The sequence below is a fragment of the Amblyomma americanum genome, chromosome 10 (assembly GCF_052857255.1).
Source record: "Amblyomma americanum isolate KBUSLIRL-KWMA chromosome 10, ASM5285725v1, whole genome shotgun sequence".
In the NCBI taxonomy this organism is placed as follows: domain Eukaryota; kingdom Metazoa; phylum Arthropoda; class Arachnida; order Ixodida; family Ixodidae; genus Amblyomma; species Amblyomma americanum.
In genome coordinates, this window is record NC_135506.1 from 39,853,032 (window position 1) to 39,870,950 (window position 17,919).

General features: G+C 44.9%; 1 protein-coding gene across 2 annotated transcripts; it reads left to right on the forward strand.

Moving 5' to 3' along the window:
- Positions 1-363: 363 nt before the first annotated feature.
- Positions 364-17,685, forward strand: LOC144106280 (uncharacterized). Of its 2 annotated transcripts, XM_077639043.1 has the most exons (6): positions 364-521; positions 5,558-5,693; positions 6,990-7,109; positions 7,218-7,366; positions 13,139-13,250; positions 17,381-17,685. In XM_077639043.1, the coding sequence occupies exons 1-6, from the start codon at positions 452-454 to the stop codon at positions 17,595-17,597; spliced, it is 804 nt and encodes a 267-aa protein (XP_077495169.1). In that variant the 5' UTR covers positions 364-451; the 3' UTR covers positions 17,598-17,685. The 2 variants fall into 2 exon arrangements, with proteins under 2 accessions (XP_077495169.1, XP_077495170.1); XM_077639044.1 differs by lacking the exon at positions 6,990-7,109.
- Positions 17,686-17,919: the final 234 nt, after the last annotated feature.

Sequence of the window (17,919 nt, forward strand, 5' to 3'; positions counted from 1 at the left end):
CCCGCGATAACACATTGATATACTTGTTGGCGGAGCGCTCCTTTCAAAACCACTGGTCGTGAAAGAAAGAAGGAGTGGTCTCAGTTTAAACGCTACGGGAAAGCTGAATATTCTTATCTGGATTCGGTGTTGCTATTTCTCACACAGGAAATAGATTTTTACAAAGGTGGCCTAGCGAATCTTATAACCTTACTACGAAGGAGGAAGGGTTTTCGAGGCCATCCATCAAAGCACTACGTTCGAACGGTCCTCTTGCACTCTCGCTTGCGTCCTATCACCTGTAGCTCTAGATATTCATTTTAACACGTGAGCTGCCTGGTGTATCACCCTGTTATCTCCCCCGGTGTCGAGAGGAAGGCGCAAGAAGCTGTGGCACGATTTGTACAAAGTGTTCCGGGTAATCAGTCGAGCCGTGCTGTGAGCGCAGAGTACTGACAAAACACTGGTCGGTATGGTGGCAAATTTCGTGACGGGGATTGCTGGCATATGCCTACTTTTCACTACTTTAGTGCTGGTGAAAGGTAAGAGTTCCGGGTTGTCTTTATCTTTGCAAGCATATTGTATAGTACTATTCGCGATGCCTGTCGACACTTACTGATGATCGCTCACGTATTATTGTTTGATTGTTTTGAGAGACATATCGGGCTAAATTGTACGAAAGAACATGGTGCAGGAAAATGAAAAAAATATCGATATAACGCTGAAAAAAACTGCATTGTCTTGAGCAGTGGAAAAAGTCTGGGGCTCGTGTGTCCTGAAGGGCGCGATGTCTTCGACAGATTCGACGCATACACGCCGTACGATATGCTACAACGGCTGTGTTATTCCCAGTTGGTGTTGTTGCTGAGTTTACAGCAACCCCGCCTATCTTCCCTGTGCCATCTATAGAAAAGCTTCTACCCCATGACGACATCGGTTGCAAAAAAAAATCGGAAGAAAAGAGCTGTAGACAAAACTTTTTCTTTGCAGCTGCTAACGACAGGCCTGTGTGAAACAGGGCAAGCCCCTGTATGTTTCCGCTACTCAGCTTGCGACTTTTAGGAAGAATGGGGAGGACAAGTGAAATTGGTTTTATGTGGAGATCGATACAGCATTTTAAGCGTTATACCAGAATAACAGCATTTAGAGCAATAAAATGTGTTAGCCAGATGTGCTGCGCTGGCGGTTATTGGGAATTCAAAGAAATCTTCGGTCAAAGATAGCCAAATTTTTCTGTATACCCAGATGACTATAAAGGCGGAACCATAAAAGCTTTTCGTTATAAAAATTGTAAATTGTGCGGGTTATCGTCCATATCTGACTCAGTCTAGGAGTGATGACGTAGTGGAGGGCTCCGGATTTATTTAGACCACTTGGGGTTCTGGAACGTGCGCTGACATCACAGAGCATACGGGTGCCTTTTGTGCTTCGCCTCCATAAAAATGCGACCGCTGCGGCCGGGATTGAACTCGGATCCTCCGATTGATTATAAATTTTTAACTACTGTAAGAAACCAACTTTCTGTTTTTATTTTCGTCTATTGTTAACAAACGAATATACCGTGCCAGACACTTTGGGACGTTTACCCTGAAGAGGCAGGCCTTGTCGCATCAACACGCCGTGCCTCTTGTATAATTGCGACCGAAGAAGCCTTGGCTTATGCCATGCGATGATGTTTTCAAGAACCCTCAGTGTATATTCAGTGCAGCCGTAGTGGGAAAGCGGCAGTCTACTGGGGCTATGTTGTTTGAATAGGATGCATTTAGTATGATTTCTTTCTTCGATATGCCAGCCACGCATTCTTACATGTCTTGACGGTAGCACACTTGTATGCAACGGTCAAACAACGAACTAGGGAATATACATTGGCGTCATTTACGAGCTGCTTAGGGCTAAAAACAACACCTTATTGTGCATATATATTCGCAAGAATATTGCTTTGCTTCTAACTTGTAGAAACACTTTATCGAACTCTTCAGGCAGTACCGAGAATTGTTCCCTCGGCCAGGGTGTCCGATATGTAGACACGAGGACATTAAGGCCGACATTCATCACTTATTGTGGAACTGCCCAGCTCTCAAGCCTACAAGGATCCGGCACCTGATGGTAGCAGGTCTTTCACCAAGCAACCCTGCTTCATACATTGCCTGGACGCAGGGACCGTACCATCTTTATCTACTGGACTTCATCAAATCAGCTAACCTTTTTCCCTTCATTTAATCTCTACTACATCATTCATCACACCTTCACCCATCATTGATGCCCTGGGACAATAAATTTCGCTTAAAAAAACTCTTCAGGCAATGACGAATGCCAGCAATGCACAATGGAGCATGCCATTCGAGCGATCCAAACAAGTGCGCCGACATGTACACGTTATCGCGTTATCTGAAGTGTCTTGAGCATGACCATTTTGTTTATGATTTACGGGAGTTTAACGTTCTAAAGCGACTCAGGCTATGATTTTATTTATGGGTTTAACGTCCTAAAGCGACTCAGGCTATGAGGGACGCCGTAGTGAAGGGCTCCGGAAATTTTGACCACCGGATTTTTAACGTGCACTGACATCGTACAGTACACTGGCCTCTATAATTTCGCCCCCATCGAAATTCGACCGCCGCGGTGGGGATCGAACCCGCGTCTTTCGGGCAGCAGCCGAGCGCCATAATCAGTGAGCCACAGCAGCGGCCTTGGCGTTCTTTGTGACAGTCAATAAAAATGTACACCGAAATTTTGTTGATTTTGGGATTTCCTTACGCTCGCACCAAACTGTTACAAAGAAATATGGACCCCGCATTGAACTGCACACGTTTGAGGCACGAAGCTCTTGTACGCTCTCCGCAGAGTCCAACACCCACCGGTCCTGAGGTTCTCAAACATTTCTGTGCAGCGGGTGTTCTATCGCATAAAAAGTCAGCGGCGCGATATTGTTTACGGGCGAGTCGGCAGGCTTGCGTAAGTTCCTGGTAGGTGGTCAGTGCATCCTTCTGAAAGTTACTTCCGTCTGTGTCTTCTCCTTTTTTCCGGTACGCTAGCTCTCGGGCGGTATTGTGGGCGGATTCATTGCTCGGGAGCGAGGAATGAGCGGGTGCTCAGATGATCATGACTGTGTATGAGAGGGTGAGATCTCGAAGAACTCAGACCTCGCGGGGCGTCACGTGATCTCGAAAGTAATTTAGCCATTAACTTCATAGCGGTCAAATCGGTATGACAATGTAAAATTGAACTCTTTAAGCGAATGCCCAGCGGGCCAACCGACTGCAGGGGTCTCGTAGATTCACAAGCAAGCAAAAAGAATGATTGTCTGTGACAACTGTAAAAACATTGTCCGTAATGGTACGAACTAAATCCCTGTACGCCGAAAAGAACGGCGAGAATCTTGCTCTTTCACAGCAAAATTGCGCTCAGACTTGTTGAGGGTGCGACTTGCGTAAGCGACAACGTACTTATTGTCGTCATGGCGTTCTGCCAGCACAGCACTGTAGTCGATTCTGCTGGCGTCAATGTGGCTTTCAATGGGCGCTGTCGGTCTGAAATACCGCAGTATTAGCCGCAAAGTAAGGAGAAACTTACGGCACCGCCACGGAGCTCAAGTGTTGCCACGCTGAATGGTCGAAGAGGTGGCGTAGTGTAGCTATCGCCAAAAAAACCGTCTCGGGTCAGAAACGCCGCCTTCCCTTTGTCTTTCTGGTGAATCGGGATCTGCCAGTATGCGGACCGCAAATCAGCAGAGGAAAAATAGGAAGCTGAATAGAGTCGGCCGATGGCATCATCAGCGCATGGAAGCTGGTAAACATCCTGCTTTTTAAGAGATTTAGGGCGGTGGCAGACGACATGAAGTCGTCACGTGCCATCTTTACTTTTCAGAAGGATCACCGCGGCCGCCCACCGGATTGAACAAGTCACGGGTTTGTTCATCAGTTATTTAACGTTCTGGCAGTGAGACGCGATACGACTTCTCTCGTGCAGATCCAATATTAATCATGTGATGGGTACGGGAAGGTGGAATCAATGGTAGTTCGTCGCGAGCGAAGTGGAACAGCCCGCGTGCTTCAAAAGAACTCCCGCCTATATCCGATGTCCTTTGGTGGGTACGGATTTGTTGACCATGACCAGGAATTCAGATAAGGTCAGGTTCTCGCCTTTAGATAGACTGGAAACGTCGTGACTGAGCGCTGCGGCTGACACAGAAACTCGTTCTTCAAAGCCGGCGAGTTTGAAGCCACACGGAAATACGCCTGGTTCATTGGAATGGTTAACAGTACAAAGAGTGGCGCTACCCTTGGTCACTCGTACGATGCTTCGGGAAACCAGAACGGTATATATTTTTTTATTGCTCGAAATGCTGTGGATGAATTTTCGAGCGCAATGGGCGCAGTGAAGAGGTGGCGCTACGTCGAAGCAGTAGCATATGCCTGCGGAGTGACCAATCGGGTGGACTATGGAAGTTGAGGTACCGAACAAGTGGAGGTTCATTTTGCTAATTTATTTTTATTTATTGATACTGAGATCTTTTACAAGACCTTGGCAGGGTGGGCATACAATATTCAAGCAAACACACGCTGGAAACAATGAACACGATCTTAAAGTATTAAAAACAAAATTATAAATAATTTACACAGAAGAATACATCAAGTAGCAGGAAATACACCATAGAAATGCAACAACAAATATCATGTGGTGAACAAAAATGCAGGGAAACTAAAAATGGGCTTCAAACATTTTTAGTGACGCTTCGGTATATTGAAGCACTCGCGCACAGTACGACGTTAAAGGCACACTTGCCGCAGATATCTTTAAGTGGAGGAGATATAACATAAATTAGTCAGCTCGTAATCCCACTGTACACTTGGCTGTTAGTTCGCGTTGAAATAATTGTCTTCTTAGGTGCGTGCTGGTTACGCACCGCAGTCTTCCAAACAGAACAACAAGGAACTCGCCGCATCATCCCGAGGTACCATGACGAACAACATCACTGTGTTCCCATCTGTATGGCAGAGCATGACGCCTCTGATTCGCGCGCAAACACATTCTTTGCGTGTTTGAAAAAGACACGAGCCAAGAGGATTTTTTTTTTTTTTGCGGACGGTGTCAGCAAATCAATCCTTAGATAGGCATTCAAATAAGTGAATTATCTGAGTTCGTTTCTTGCAATTTCCTGGTAGGGTTGGCCTTGAGATTATTCCGCAGGCAATTTCTTCACTGTGGGCACATTTACTTATTGATTACAAAAGTTCTGGCATAGATGTGTGACCTAGCAAAGCTATAAACAGATATGTTTTCAATTCTGCTCACTATCATAGACGTTATGGGTTATGGGGGCTTAACGTCCCAAAGCGAATAGCGCTATGAGGGACGCCGTAGTGAAGGGCTTAGGAAATTTCGACCACCTTGGGTTCTTTAACGCGCACTGACATCGCACAGCACACGGGCCTCCAGAATTTCGCCTCCATCGTCTATTATAGACGTGAATGGAGATAACATGTTCAGAAGTATTTCACAGCCAAATAGTGCGCATGAAATTATTTAACATGTTTACACTTTCCTGGCAAACACACTGTTCTCACCTATTTTGAAGGCGGTGACATTGAACCAGAATGCGACCTGCAACTCATCTCATCATGTTACTGGGAAATCGCCGACCGAATTGTTATAAGGCCATTCATGCATGTTCCTGAAAACAGCAAAAACTACCTCAAAGACTTCTGTCGGAAGTAAGTCCCCTTTTTTGGGTTACTCTCATTGAACCTTTAGTCTACTCGGTGACGTACGCAGATTTTGTTCATGTTTACAGTAAATATTTCGCCACGTGGAAGAGCAAAAGTCGTACATATATATTCCTACAGCCGCGCTAAGAATAAGGCCCTGCAAGAACAAAGCTGAGACCAACTACCTCGGTAAAATAGAACTCATTAAGAGCTCGATGAATGCTTTTTTTTTCGGTAGAATATGTAAGATATACAAAATGAAGAGGAGGTAGTTGTATGATATAACATTACCATTCATCAGCCCTGCCCCGTGCAATCATTTATTGGAATAGTCTTCCTGATAACATTGTTCACATCTCAGATCATGTTATTTTCAAAGAAAAAATTAGCATTTTCTTCTGAAGTGTGTTCTGTAGTGCGTTTTTCAATTTAGTTTTTCAATTTAGTTCTATTTTCTGGTTGGTTGCGTGTTCTTTGTATAACGATGTTAAAATAACCATGTTCTACTTGCTTCTTTTTCCCACCCCAGTTATGTAACCCCCCTCACATAATACTCCAGTCGGAGCCCGTGAGGTATTTGAATAAATAAATAAATAATAAATAAATATCGATTTGTTTAGGCAAGCGAATGCGCTCATTTTTAGGCTACGCCCTCTTTAAACGTAAGCCCCCTTTAGGCGTAGAAAATACTTCCTTTATATCCCTAGCGATTTCAAGCTACGGCTGAGGTCTCTAATGGTTAGAATCACAAACAAGTGCAGTAGGTAAAGGTAGATGTTTCTGGCTTTCCGCTCTCTTACAGGCTATTCAGGCGGCCAACGTTTTCGATATACAGGGTGTTTCACCTAAATTTTACAAAATTTATAAAAATACGCTTTTAGATTCAGAACAACGCTTTTCTCGGCATAGCATTGTCAGGGCTGTAGTACATCAGAATGCAGCTAAGATGTGCTAGCTAGTAGAATGGTTAACTAATATCGAATAGTCAACTTTTTAACTATTTTTCTTAGGTTTCTTAATTACTGACTGGCGTGTAGCCCACCGTAAGTAATATTCATATAAGTTTTTAGGATTCCGAAAACATGGTTACCCTGGGCCCGGTGGCCCACCAAAATATGTCTACATCGCGCCAAAATACATGCGTTTTAGAGAAGCTTCAGGCCAAAGCAACCTCCCCAGCGCACATAATGCATCGAAGTAGCGAAAATTCTCTGTTGCCAGAACAGATCTGCCTGTAGTATTTTGGGACTTGACCACAGAAATCCTTGCAGTTATAACAGCATTTTCTGTATTATTGCGCAGCTCCTGTTGTAACGATAGCGACAGTTCTGCTGTAACAACTGACAACTTCCGAATACAGCAGAAAATCTGTCATGAAGACAGGATAAAAAGTTTCTTCCGTATTTTGGGACCGGCTGTGCCGTAATTTTCTACTGGGATTCACTGTGATATTGAATGCTTATGGCATGTCCATTGACGAGAGACTGAGGAAAAAGTATTCAACTATGCAAATTTTTCTCTTTTTTCCAGTGATGCGAAATCAGATGAGCTCCCTGTTCAACCACCCTGCAAGAAGTACTACAGGAGCTGTTCAAACCAAGAAAAGGAAATGTTTACCAGCATGGAGCGAGGCTACACTTCGATTAAGAATGTGACTGGTGCCTCAAGGGAGTGTGACTGTGAGTGCTTGCAACAGTGTCTTTTCGCTCTAACAATGGCAGCTTCAGCGTCAGTCGATGCAGTAATTCGTTCTGTTTTTCTTCGCAGCCATGCCTCATTTGTCGCATTGGCATAGAAGCACATATGATAGATATCTTGCATTCCTGAAAATTATGTCTTTGTTTAAAAATTATTCAGAGTGCCTTGAGAAGTGCCTTCGCCTCCAAATATGGCGATATTTCATGACGTTTAGAGTTATTTTCATCGACTGCACATATATCTGAAAGGCGTTCAGGTAGCCTGCAATTATAAATTTTTTAAGCCATGTTTATTGCCTCAGGGCATAAAAGGGTATTTAATGGTGGATGACGAGTATGCTTCTATAAATGAAAAAAGGTTCGCTAACCTAATGAAGTTAAGGAGTGAACGATAATGTGGTCCTTGCGTCCAAGCGGTATATGAATTGGGATTTTTCGGCGAGAGACCCGCTGCCGCCAGGTGGCGAATTCTCGTCGGCTTCAGCGTCGGGCAATCCCACAGCAGCTGGTGAATATCGGTCTCAGTATTTGTGTTCTTGCTGACAGAACACACAGGGCAGGGATATAAACCTCGAAATTTCGGCCACCAATTCGAGCATATAAGAGTATCGAGAGAGAAGAAAGGTAAGAAAAGTAATTTATCCAACAAATGCCCGTCTGTCTGGTCTGCACGGACCGAACGAAAGGACTGAAATAGAAGCAAAAGGGATGGTTGATTTCGTTCTGTAGATAGAACGTGCCTAGCATCATTTATTTTGACGTGAGCATAGACAGTACTACCACAGTTAAGGTTAAGGCAGCACTCAATCTCGTGGCTCTTAAATTTATAGAGGGGTCTTTGACGGCGTTCTACGCTGATGAAAGCCGGTGCCATGGTCTTGAATCTTGGGTTGTATGGTCATACGTGAGTTCAAAGCACGCAGTGGTGCCTCTAGTAACACAAGTTAATTATCAGAGGGGAGACAAAGGCAAATGGGTGATAGGGCGCAACCCCCCCCCCCCTATACTACTATTCTCGTACCTACAGTGTTCACTCGTACAAATTTTACGATTCCAAGAAGATAGGAATATATATTCGTAAATACCACCTCCGATCACAGGTGACGTCGTAACGTTGCTTCGAAGCAGAAGAGGCCGTGCAGTAAGCCAGGTTGCTGTAAGGGTTAAGTTATACAGGAGGTGGTCGGAGTTTTCTAGATAGCTTCATAACAAAAGCAACCGTAATACAGGCAAACATGTAAATGTCAGTTGTAGCGTCCATGATGAAAATTAGCGCCAAGCGAGCACGAAGGATTGACAAGACAACGCAGTCAAATGGTTTTTACCTGTTGAATCTAGAAATTTTGAGCGCTGCCATGGGCTGACTGAGCAGATGTGCCAGGAAGGGCATTGACGACAGGGTCATTGTGACCCGGCAGCCACTGGACAGTGACTTTTCGACCTCTTGCAGTTGCTTGGCAGTGAATATTTCTAACTTGTTCAAAAAGTTTATCGTAAGTTCAATGGGCCAAGATTGAATTTAAGCATTTCTGGACAACTTTAGGATCTTAGATTGAGGACTATCATTTTGGGCGGCTGCTTAATGCTTGCGACATTGCAGCTTAGTAGTGGCTGTGTTGCCGGCATGACAACTCCTTTTGAGCTGGTGCGGGAGCGTAACCTATTAGTGTACCCGACAAAGCATGTTTGCGAATCGGAGTTATATAAGCAAGTTGATATCTGTTCTTCCTTCCATTTAATTTGCCCACATGAGTAGTATGTCATGGAGGCATAAATATAAAATCCAGGGTTTGATGGAAAACCGCCCGATCGGGAATGATTGTGGAGGGAAGGACAAGCACGCGGGAACGTACCTTAACTTCATTTCCGAGCACCACACGTCTCACAAAAATTCGGTGGTTGCCTCGCTAGTACGCCACGCAGAAAAACTCTGCTCAACTCCGGAGGACTGAGCGGATGATATGGGTGCTACACACTGAGACCTTTGCTCTGAGGGCTAGGCCGGTTTGTTTATCCAGACTGTTAAAAATCGCTCACCTCATCCAGCGCTAAGACAACCCCAGTGACAGGAGAAAAGGGAAATAATTCCTATACCATACATCCCCGGCGTAAGCGCAAGATTGTTCCAGACTTTGCGGTTGTACTAGGTTGCCGTTGTATGTGCTTCTATGCGCAAGCTTTGATACGCAGTGGAGACGGTGAAAGACAAGCTATCAAAGGTGAAGTTCGCGGGCGTCGTGTACAGGGTTCCTTGCGTTGGTTATGAACATGTGTACATATGTCAAACGACTGATGTCGGGAATAGATTGAAACAGAACAACATTGATGTCGAGAACAGACATCACATCAGACAACAAAAGCGCTGGCCGCACATACTATCTCCTCGGTTATTCAGAAAAAAAAAATAACAAGGTAGCAAGGCTTTATTTGCAATCTATTCATATTCAGACGACGGCACGCTGCTGACGTAACGTCATGATGCCTATACAATCAACCTTCACTTCCATCACTGCATTGGTAACAAGGCCCTATTGCAGGACCAGAACGACTTTTATTTTAACACACTGGGTCGGTGCTTGATACGCTCCGCCAGGTATAAATACTTTGAGGCATTGCTAGAAGACAGGTGTAGGTACCATATATATAGTGCCAAGGAAAATGAGAATTGGTATGTAAAGCAAAATATAAAGCTAAAAACTTCGTTTTTCTGGGAACCATTCCACGTTTCTTGTATATACATCTATTTCCTTCAATAACAAACAAAAAAAAAACGTCGATCGAAAGTAGGCTTGCAGAACAATGATTCAGGCAGCTTACACGGCGCGAACCGTGCTCTAACCTCCGCATACGCTGTCCACGTACGCTAGGAAGTTTCAGTTAAGCCACTAAATCCTTTTTTTTTTTCCGGCTAACATTTGTGCTGACTCGAGTATTCCAAAAGAAGGCAAGCGCAGCAGGAGAAGGCAGAAAGTTAGGTGGGTGGATGAGATAAGAAGTTTGCGGGCATACGGTGGGTGTAGCTGGAAAAGGAAAGGGTTAATTGGAGAAACATATGGTAGAGGCATTTGCCCTGTAGTGGGCGTAGTCAGGCTGCTGCTGTTGAATAGTTCAAGCAGTCCTTGGAGAAGGAAGTTGATGCGAATGATTAAATCAGTTACTGGGGCCATGAAGCACACCACACCTGCGAAGAGTTCGTAGGTTGGAGATATCGAACTGCTTCTTCAAGTTCTTAAGCAGTGAATACGAGAATCATCTGTCCAGCGCGATGGCAACTGATGACAGAGCAAAGTTCTTTTGCAAACATCATCCACACTGTGCGCGTGGGGCGAGAATGAACTCTCTCCATAACGAGGATCGTGATCGCCGAATGAGACACCAAACTCCTCGCACCTTTTTTCCAAAACAAATCGCCCTCAGCAAACACGCCCCAATATTTGCGCGATATGTTCTTTCCTACGACCTTTATCGCCGGCGGCACGCTGCCTTATCGCTTTGTTTGCAAAGCGAGACGCAACCATGGCACAATGGAAGAAACGGGATCGTGCGTGGCAGTTTCCGCGGTCTTAATGACAGCGGCCGTTGTTCCATGCGCCTCAGCGCGACAGTTCGCCGCTGTCTTCAAATGAAGCGCTGTCCAGAGCGACAGTTATCCTGACCTTCATCGACCGCAAAGCATGTTTTCTGCTGTCGCCTTCGACGAGTAGTTTCTGTTCGTAGGCACTGCTTAGCCTCAAAAAATTACGGGACCAGACGTCTGATGCGACAGTTCTGCGAAAGCTGTTCCAATTGCCGTCGATAATTAATTTGTTGCGTTTACTTCAATGTTTGGTTTTACTCTAAGGTGCGGCTTCACACACGCGATAGAATTTTTCTGGATTTTGAAAGTGGGCCGGGATAGCTCGCGGGTGGTGTTGTGTGGATGGGTAGCCCCTACTGGGGGTGAGGTTTAGGGGTTATCTGGAGGTGGTGCTTCATAACTGCAACTGGCTTTCCCACTGCGGGTTCGAATTCGATTTCGCCATCGGTTGTTCCTACTACTGCTGCGTGAGCTTCTAAGGTCGGATACAACTCAAGAACGAAGCGGGTTTTCTCCGTCAAGGGACCCCTTCCATCCAATGGCGTCGGCCGATTCTCATGAACCTGTTGGCCTGACAATGCAGGGAGAGGCTTGACAATGCAGGTTAGGGACAATTCTCGGCCATGAAGGAAAAGGACTATCCCCTTTCATCTTCCACTCACTGAATTGTCATGCTAGCATGTTCATGAGAATCGGCCGACGCCATTGGATGGAAGAGGGTTTCTTGACTGCGAAAAGCCGCTTTGTTTTTTAGTTCTATCCGACTATAGTGGGTGGAGGCCTTGTGGATGTTAGAGGTAGTTGGGTTAATGATAGATGGCACAAATGGGGGGTAAAGGAAGGAAGGAAGGAAGGAAGGAAGGAAGGAAGGAAGGAAGGAAGGAAGGAAGGAAGGAAGGAAGGAAGGAAGGAAGGAAGGAAGGAAGGAAGGAAGGAAGGAAGGAAGGAAGGAAGGAAGGAAGGAAGGAAGGAAGGAAGGAAGGAAGGAAGGAAGGAAGGAAGGAAGGAAGGAAGGAAGGAAGGAAGGAAGGAGAGAACGGTGTGGGGTGGTGGTTCGTGGATGGCGGTGGGTTCGCATTCACAGATCACAGGGAGCCCTCATATCCTGGCACAGTGGTGCAGTGGTTATGCGATGCGCCACTGCATATACAGGTGGCTATTTGAAACAGAGCCGCCGCTGGCGCTTGTGAGAATCAGGTTCCTTTACCTTTAATCTCCTCTGGCGACCAGTCAATAATTTAGCTGCCACAGTTGACAGGTTTCTCACAATATAGTGGAAAAGTCGTGAAGACGTCACAAGGTGACGTGAGCGAGGTTGCATGTGGGCCACATACGTTTTTATACATGCCAACGTCGCTGACACTGGGGTTGAAATGCAACGTTTTCACGTTAAAAAACTGTAATTGAAGGCAGTCTTGCGACATCCGCTAACCATGACTACAAGTATGGGTTGAGTTGGGCATGATTTTTCTGCACAATGTCGACTGCGGCCTCACAGATTGTTCGTGATTGGCTCAATTAAATGGCTTCGACAATTGATATATGCCAGAGTTCGAGGAGGTGCAAGTATGTTGACGCGCTAGTGGATGACGAACCGTTGCGCGTTAAACTGTTCTTTTTCCCATTTTTTTTATTTCAAAACATGCCAGCTGTCCCCACCACGGGTTCTAGTTCAACCCTTATAAAAATGGCCTATAGGCGGTCTATATACTTTTTGTAGACGTTATTGCCTTCCTATGGATATTTTTTGTCTATTCATATCCTATAGACTGTCTATAGGCAGAAGTCTATCAGAAGTGTATGGCCATCAATTTATAGATCATCTACAGACTGTCTATAGAATTTGTGTTGACTATAGACTATTTTTTTTATTTGTCTGTGGACGGTCTGTAGATTTGATAGCTTATATGTCTAGAGGTTCTATGTCTGTAGAGGGTCTGTAGATTTGATAGACAGTCTGTGGACAGTTTATAGACTGCCCGAAGAAATTTTTGTGAGGGAAAACATCCTGTTTGTTTTCATCTTCTTTGCTTTCAGATTTCTCTTGTAGCTTTTTAGGCGTTCTGTTATATAATCCAACGTGCTGAGTTACATGTTCTTGAACGGCGGTTGATTATGCTCCTTAGTCATCTGTCAAATCCGCCGTTTACCTTGTTATTTCTATTCTCTTCGCCTAGCGGTTACTTCTCTTCGCACCTGTCTCAACCTTGACGAGATTCGCAGCTGCCGAAGGCGCCTCCTCAGTGTCGAACAAGGAACATTTGAAATGCAAGCAGGCGTGCAAAAAAGGTAGGATATTCATTATGAAACTGTCCTTTGGTAAATTTGTTTTTTTTTTTTAAATGAAATAATTTCAGGCTTTAGTCAAAACTATCAGAGAAATAAAAATCTAATATGAGCTTGATGAGTTTTCAGGGGCCGCATCTTGTACATACATAGTATTATGGGGTGGTGATCACGACTAAATGCTCTGGCGAATGTAGAAACAAACTGCTGAGTGGGTGACGTTGTGTCGATAACTAATTATTCTGCAGCCGCAGAATGCGATATGTAAGGCTTGCAAACGTAAGCTTGTGCTGCCGCGGCTGTCAGCCACACTGCATATGCACTATCTTCTCATAATCGCCGCCATGTTGGGGACATAGTGCCATCTAGGGGACATGACTGGCATACTGGCTCCTGCGGCCGCAGCTGTGCTTGACTGAGCTGGAGCAATCACTCAGCTGCTGTGTGTAATGGGGCTTTGCTGAGCATTTCTTTGCTGGGCGGTGGTTTTCCAAGGCGAAAGCCTTTAATGGCTCATCGCTGTCCGTCAGTCTGCGAAATCTTTCACACTATAGCTGTCCGTCAAATGACGTCAACTCGATAAGAAGAAAAAAATTGCCCGGCGGGATTAAAAACCACCATCCTTCCGTTCCTCAGCCGAGCGTGCCAACGACTGCGTTACTTGCTGCCAACGCGTATGTATTTCTCCTTGTCTAGCGTAAGGAAAACCCCTTATACCTAAAGACACGAGCAAAGACACTTTAGTTTTCTTTTTTTTTACAGTCCCACAATTTTTGTCTAACGTAAGGACGCTGGAGAGCGTTTGCGGAAAGACGTCGTATCAGGCTGATGCCTCCCAAACGCCCTCCAGTTTCTCTAGCATTTAAGATTCACAAACAGTGGTGTACTTAATGAACATCTTAACCAGAGATCAGTGACACAAGCAGCAACACCACGCTTAAGGATTTCGCCTCACCACACTTTAGGTCCACAAAGTGCCCTCCTGAATTTTTAACGAGAAAATTGATCTGCCATGGTCTCGCCGCTGTGCCAGCACTGATTTCGAACTGCGTTGCTGGCCCAGAGAGCCTGTGTGCACGGAAAATGTGCGTCGGATGAACAACGTGTTTTCAGTGTAAATATACGACACAACAGAAAAGCAAGCTGCTTGGAGTGCTCAAACAGCAAAGTTATTTTTCTGTATCGACATAGTTCTACTTTGGCAGCCGTTAATATGTAATCAACAATACTAGATATATTCGAGAAACGTTGGTCTGTTTACTTGCAAGTAGTCGCTGGTAATTGGTCATGGCAACCTCCAACCTGCTCTTTGATGGCTCTTTACATGGGCTACATTTTTGCTGCCTATTTCTCCTTTCGCTTATATATACGGGAAACCGACAAACGAGTTATCTCCTCGCGAATACTACTCAGCATCAAGATTTAAATCTGAGCAGCACTTTCTTGAAGTCCCATGCTGAAAACAGACACAAACGCTGCCACAATAATAGGGGGCGCACTTTACTTTGAACTTCTCTCATGCGTTTCGTCGAGGAATTAAGAAGCTTTCTTGGAGAGTTCACCAGCGACATCGCGCAGCATAGCTGTTCAGAGCCTCCTAATTTTCTCTAGGTTGGACGCGAGAAGAATACTACTACAGCGGTGACTGTGCCGGCCGAGTTCGCAATGTCCGCATCAACAGTCACTTTGTGCTTCATCGAAAATGACACTCTGTACAAATGGGTCACGACATTTTCGTCTCACATTTGTAATTGAAGAGCACAGCATAAAATTCCTGGGATAGGAAAATTCGGGGGAAGGTTGCCATGTTTTCTTCCATACGGGACTATGCGGCACTGCCTGAATAAAGCGAACACTTCAGTGAAGCATTAAAACAGCGGAAGTTAGCCTAGCGCACCTTTCGTTTTTGTTTTTCCTTTCTCTAAAATTCGAATGGGCGGGCCATATTCTTACCGAAGACTCATCAGGAGCCCACAAGTGCTAGTGAGAAATTGCGCGTCGTTAACGTGTGCTCAAATGAGGAAGAAACAAATTCGCTTGCAACCTCAATGCAGAGTACACAGGGTCCGCCGCTCTTGCGATGCCGAAGCCAGCCAGTGAAGGAAAGCTCCCTTCACCTGTGCCGCGGCCAGTTTTCCCCTTGCCTGCGTCTATAGGCGTCGCATATAATTTTCGAGACAAACAGTCTGAACCACAGCCTTTGTTACGAACCATGGCAGACAATTCCACATAAATGCTATCTCCAATGAATCAGTTCTCTGCGTAACGTTTGCCCAATATTCAAAGCTCAGCATGCACTGTCAAACAGAAAGGGACGAGAGCTTCGACTTTTGCGACGATAAACAAACAACAACTATAGACAACGTGATATAAGAGCTATCTTTGGGGCAATATGCGTCGCTAGAGAAATTAAAATTTCCCTTCATATAGGCGTGTGCGTTTGCATACACCGCTTGTTAACTGCTGGCTCGGGATGATTGACAAATACGGCATGACCTCATTCTCATTATGTTTTATCTCTCCTAGTAGATTCTTTTACTGCGTTCAGCAAGTGTAATTACGCCACTCGTCGCAACAGAGCACAACAGCGTGCCATTGAAAAATGCTGATTGTGGTGGAGCATAATTGAATACGGCGTCTTCGACCTTGGCAATGTCACGCACAAGGAGTCTACACTGAAATGTTTTACTGCACGTTAAGATTTCATAAAAACAGAGTGACAGCGTGTGCTGCAGAACACTTATAAGCAGTACTGTGGCCATCCCCACAATGCACGAGCTTTGAGATAGAACGGGAACAAAAGGTCCAAAGCTGCTTCATACTAGAAAGCCCTGGTATACCTGTGAGGCAGTCTCCCTAGCGTGGATAGCGAGTTCTACAGACAGAGACGTCCATGCTCCGTTTTTGGGGATCCCATACGTTGTCAGCAGATAGAAGGGAGGAAAAGAGAACGTACGCTAGGGAGACGTAGCGAGATGAGGGTTGGGTAGAAGGCGGAAGCCGTTGTTTGGCCCAGACCCCTGTGAGCGCAGACCTCATCGCCATGGCGAGTAAAATACGCAGCCTACTGGCATTAGTCTGTGCATCATTCTTTTTGTCCCTACTTTCTTGGGGAGGATATGGCGCTTCCTATTGCCCGTGGCAGACGCCTGGACGAAAGCAAAAATGCCGAACTGGCCCTCTAGGTCAGTGGACACCTCAATCTCCCAACCTCCATGTGCAAAAACCTGCTATCGCTAAATATTTCTTGCTTAGCAATGCTGAACCGCTAGCAATTTTTTCATAAGGGTTTTAATAACCTGATGATGTGGTGGCACATTTCAGATAGTAATTTTCTATTTTCTGAATAACACTTCAATCAGAATGAAAATAGTGGTGACTGCTCCGCTGATTATATTTTGGATTGATAATATTCCCCCGTAAACAGAAATTTGCGTAAATGAGTTCATATCCCATTGCTTATTTTACGATGTAAATTGTATCAACAGGGCTGGCCAGTATTAACTGTAACTTTTTTGTTTAAAATGCTTGTAATGATAAAGTGTTGGAATATAAACATCATCGCTTTGGCAGCTGCTACCGCCGTTCTGTATTTACAACCCGAAAATAAGTGTAACGGTACGTTTTCGAATAATGCGAGCCATAATATCATACTTGCGGTCAGTGTAATGACGTTGTATCTATAGTTAAAGAACTAGATCAGTGTTTAATAAAACCGTTGGTATGTCATCTTATCTCATGTATTTCACATTGAAGAAACAAAATAGGTGCTCTACGAGCAACACCTCCTGAAACATTGGTGTTCTCGATAAATTTCATTAGTTTCTTTCTATTTGCCTGTGATGCTTGCATTCGGTGTTTCCTTCTCTGATTGTTAGTGGAAGCGTCCACACACTCTTCTGGTATATATTGCAATTATAGTCTTGTCGAATCCAGTTATGTCAAAGATTCGACTTGAAATTTGTTTTTATAAAAGCATTGTGTACAGAAGAAGGTAAGCTAGGGAAGCGGGAGAACCAAGATAGTTAAAACATCACTGATACTTGGCACAGTCTCTTGATTTTTCCGGTTCGTATTTGCGTGTTCGGGTGATTCAGTTGTAATTCCTGTTTTTTTTGCCATTCTCTCTTTAGGAATGCTCAGGACATCAAGCTGTGCCTTTTGACGGCCGCCAATCCCTGCAGGCACAGGCCAAACAATGCAAGCATTACTCACCTGGAGAATATAGCGGACGCCACCATCCAGCTCACTTTTTTCCCTGTCACTGGTGGCGCTGCTTCCTTGACAAAAGCCGCGATAGTAGTAATTGGAGGAGTTCTGCTAATCTCATTGGCTGGCGCTAAGGCTTAGCAATCGACACAAGTTAGAGGATCGAGTTCCGAAGCTGTAAAACCTGGCTCTCTGTAATATAGAATAAATATAAAACTTCGAACGAAAATGAGAGTTGGCAATGAATTACGGTGCCGTGCCATTGTCTCGCCGTTGTGCTAAGGCCCAGGGTCCTCATTCACTGATTCCTCATCGCTCCGATGCACCTGGACAAAGCTCCATTTTCCTAGCTCGTCTTGCTGTACGGCGAACGGATCACACAAGCTCTTATACCACCGTCTCCCACCATCGCAAACCTTTCCGCCGGAAATGTTAATTCAGTGCCACGAAGAGCTTAAAAATT

Coding starts and splice junctions, on each gene's coding strand:
- LOC144106280 (XM_077639043.1), top strand. CDS start 452: ATGGTGGCAAATTTCGTGACGGGGATTGCTGGCATATGCCTACTTTTC. Junction 7,110..7,217: donor ATTTTGGGACCGGCTGTGCC/GTAATTTTCTAC, acceptor TCTTTTTTCCAG/TGATGCGAAATCAGATGAGC. Junction 7,367..13,138: donor TGCCTCAAGGGAGTGTGACT/GTGAGTGCTTGC, acceptor CTCTTCGCCTAG/CGGTTACTTCTCTTCGCACC.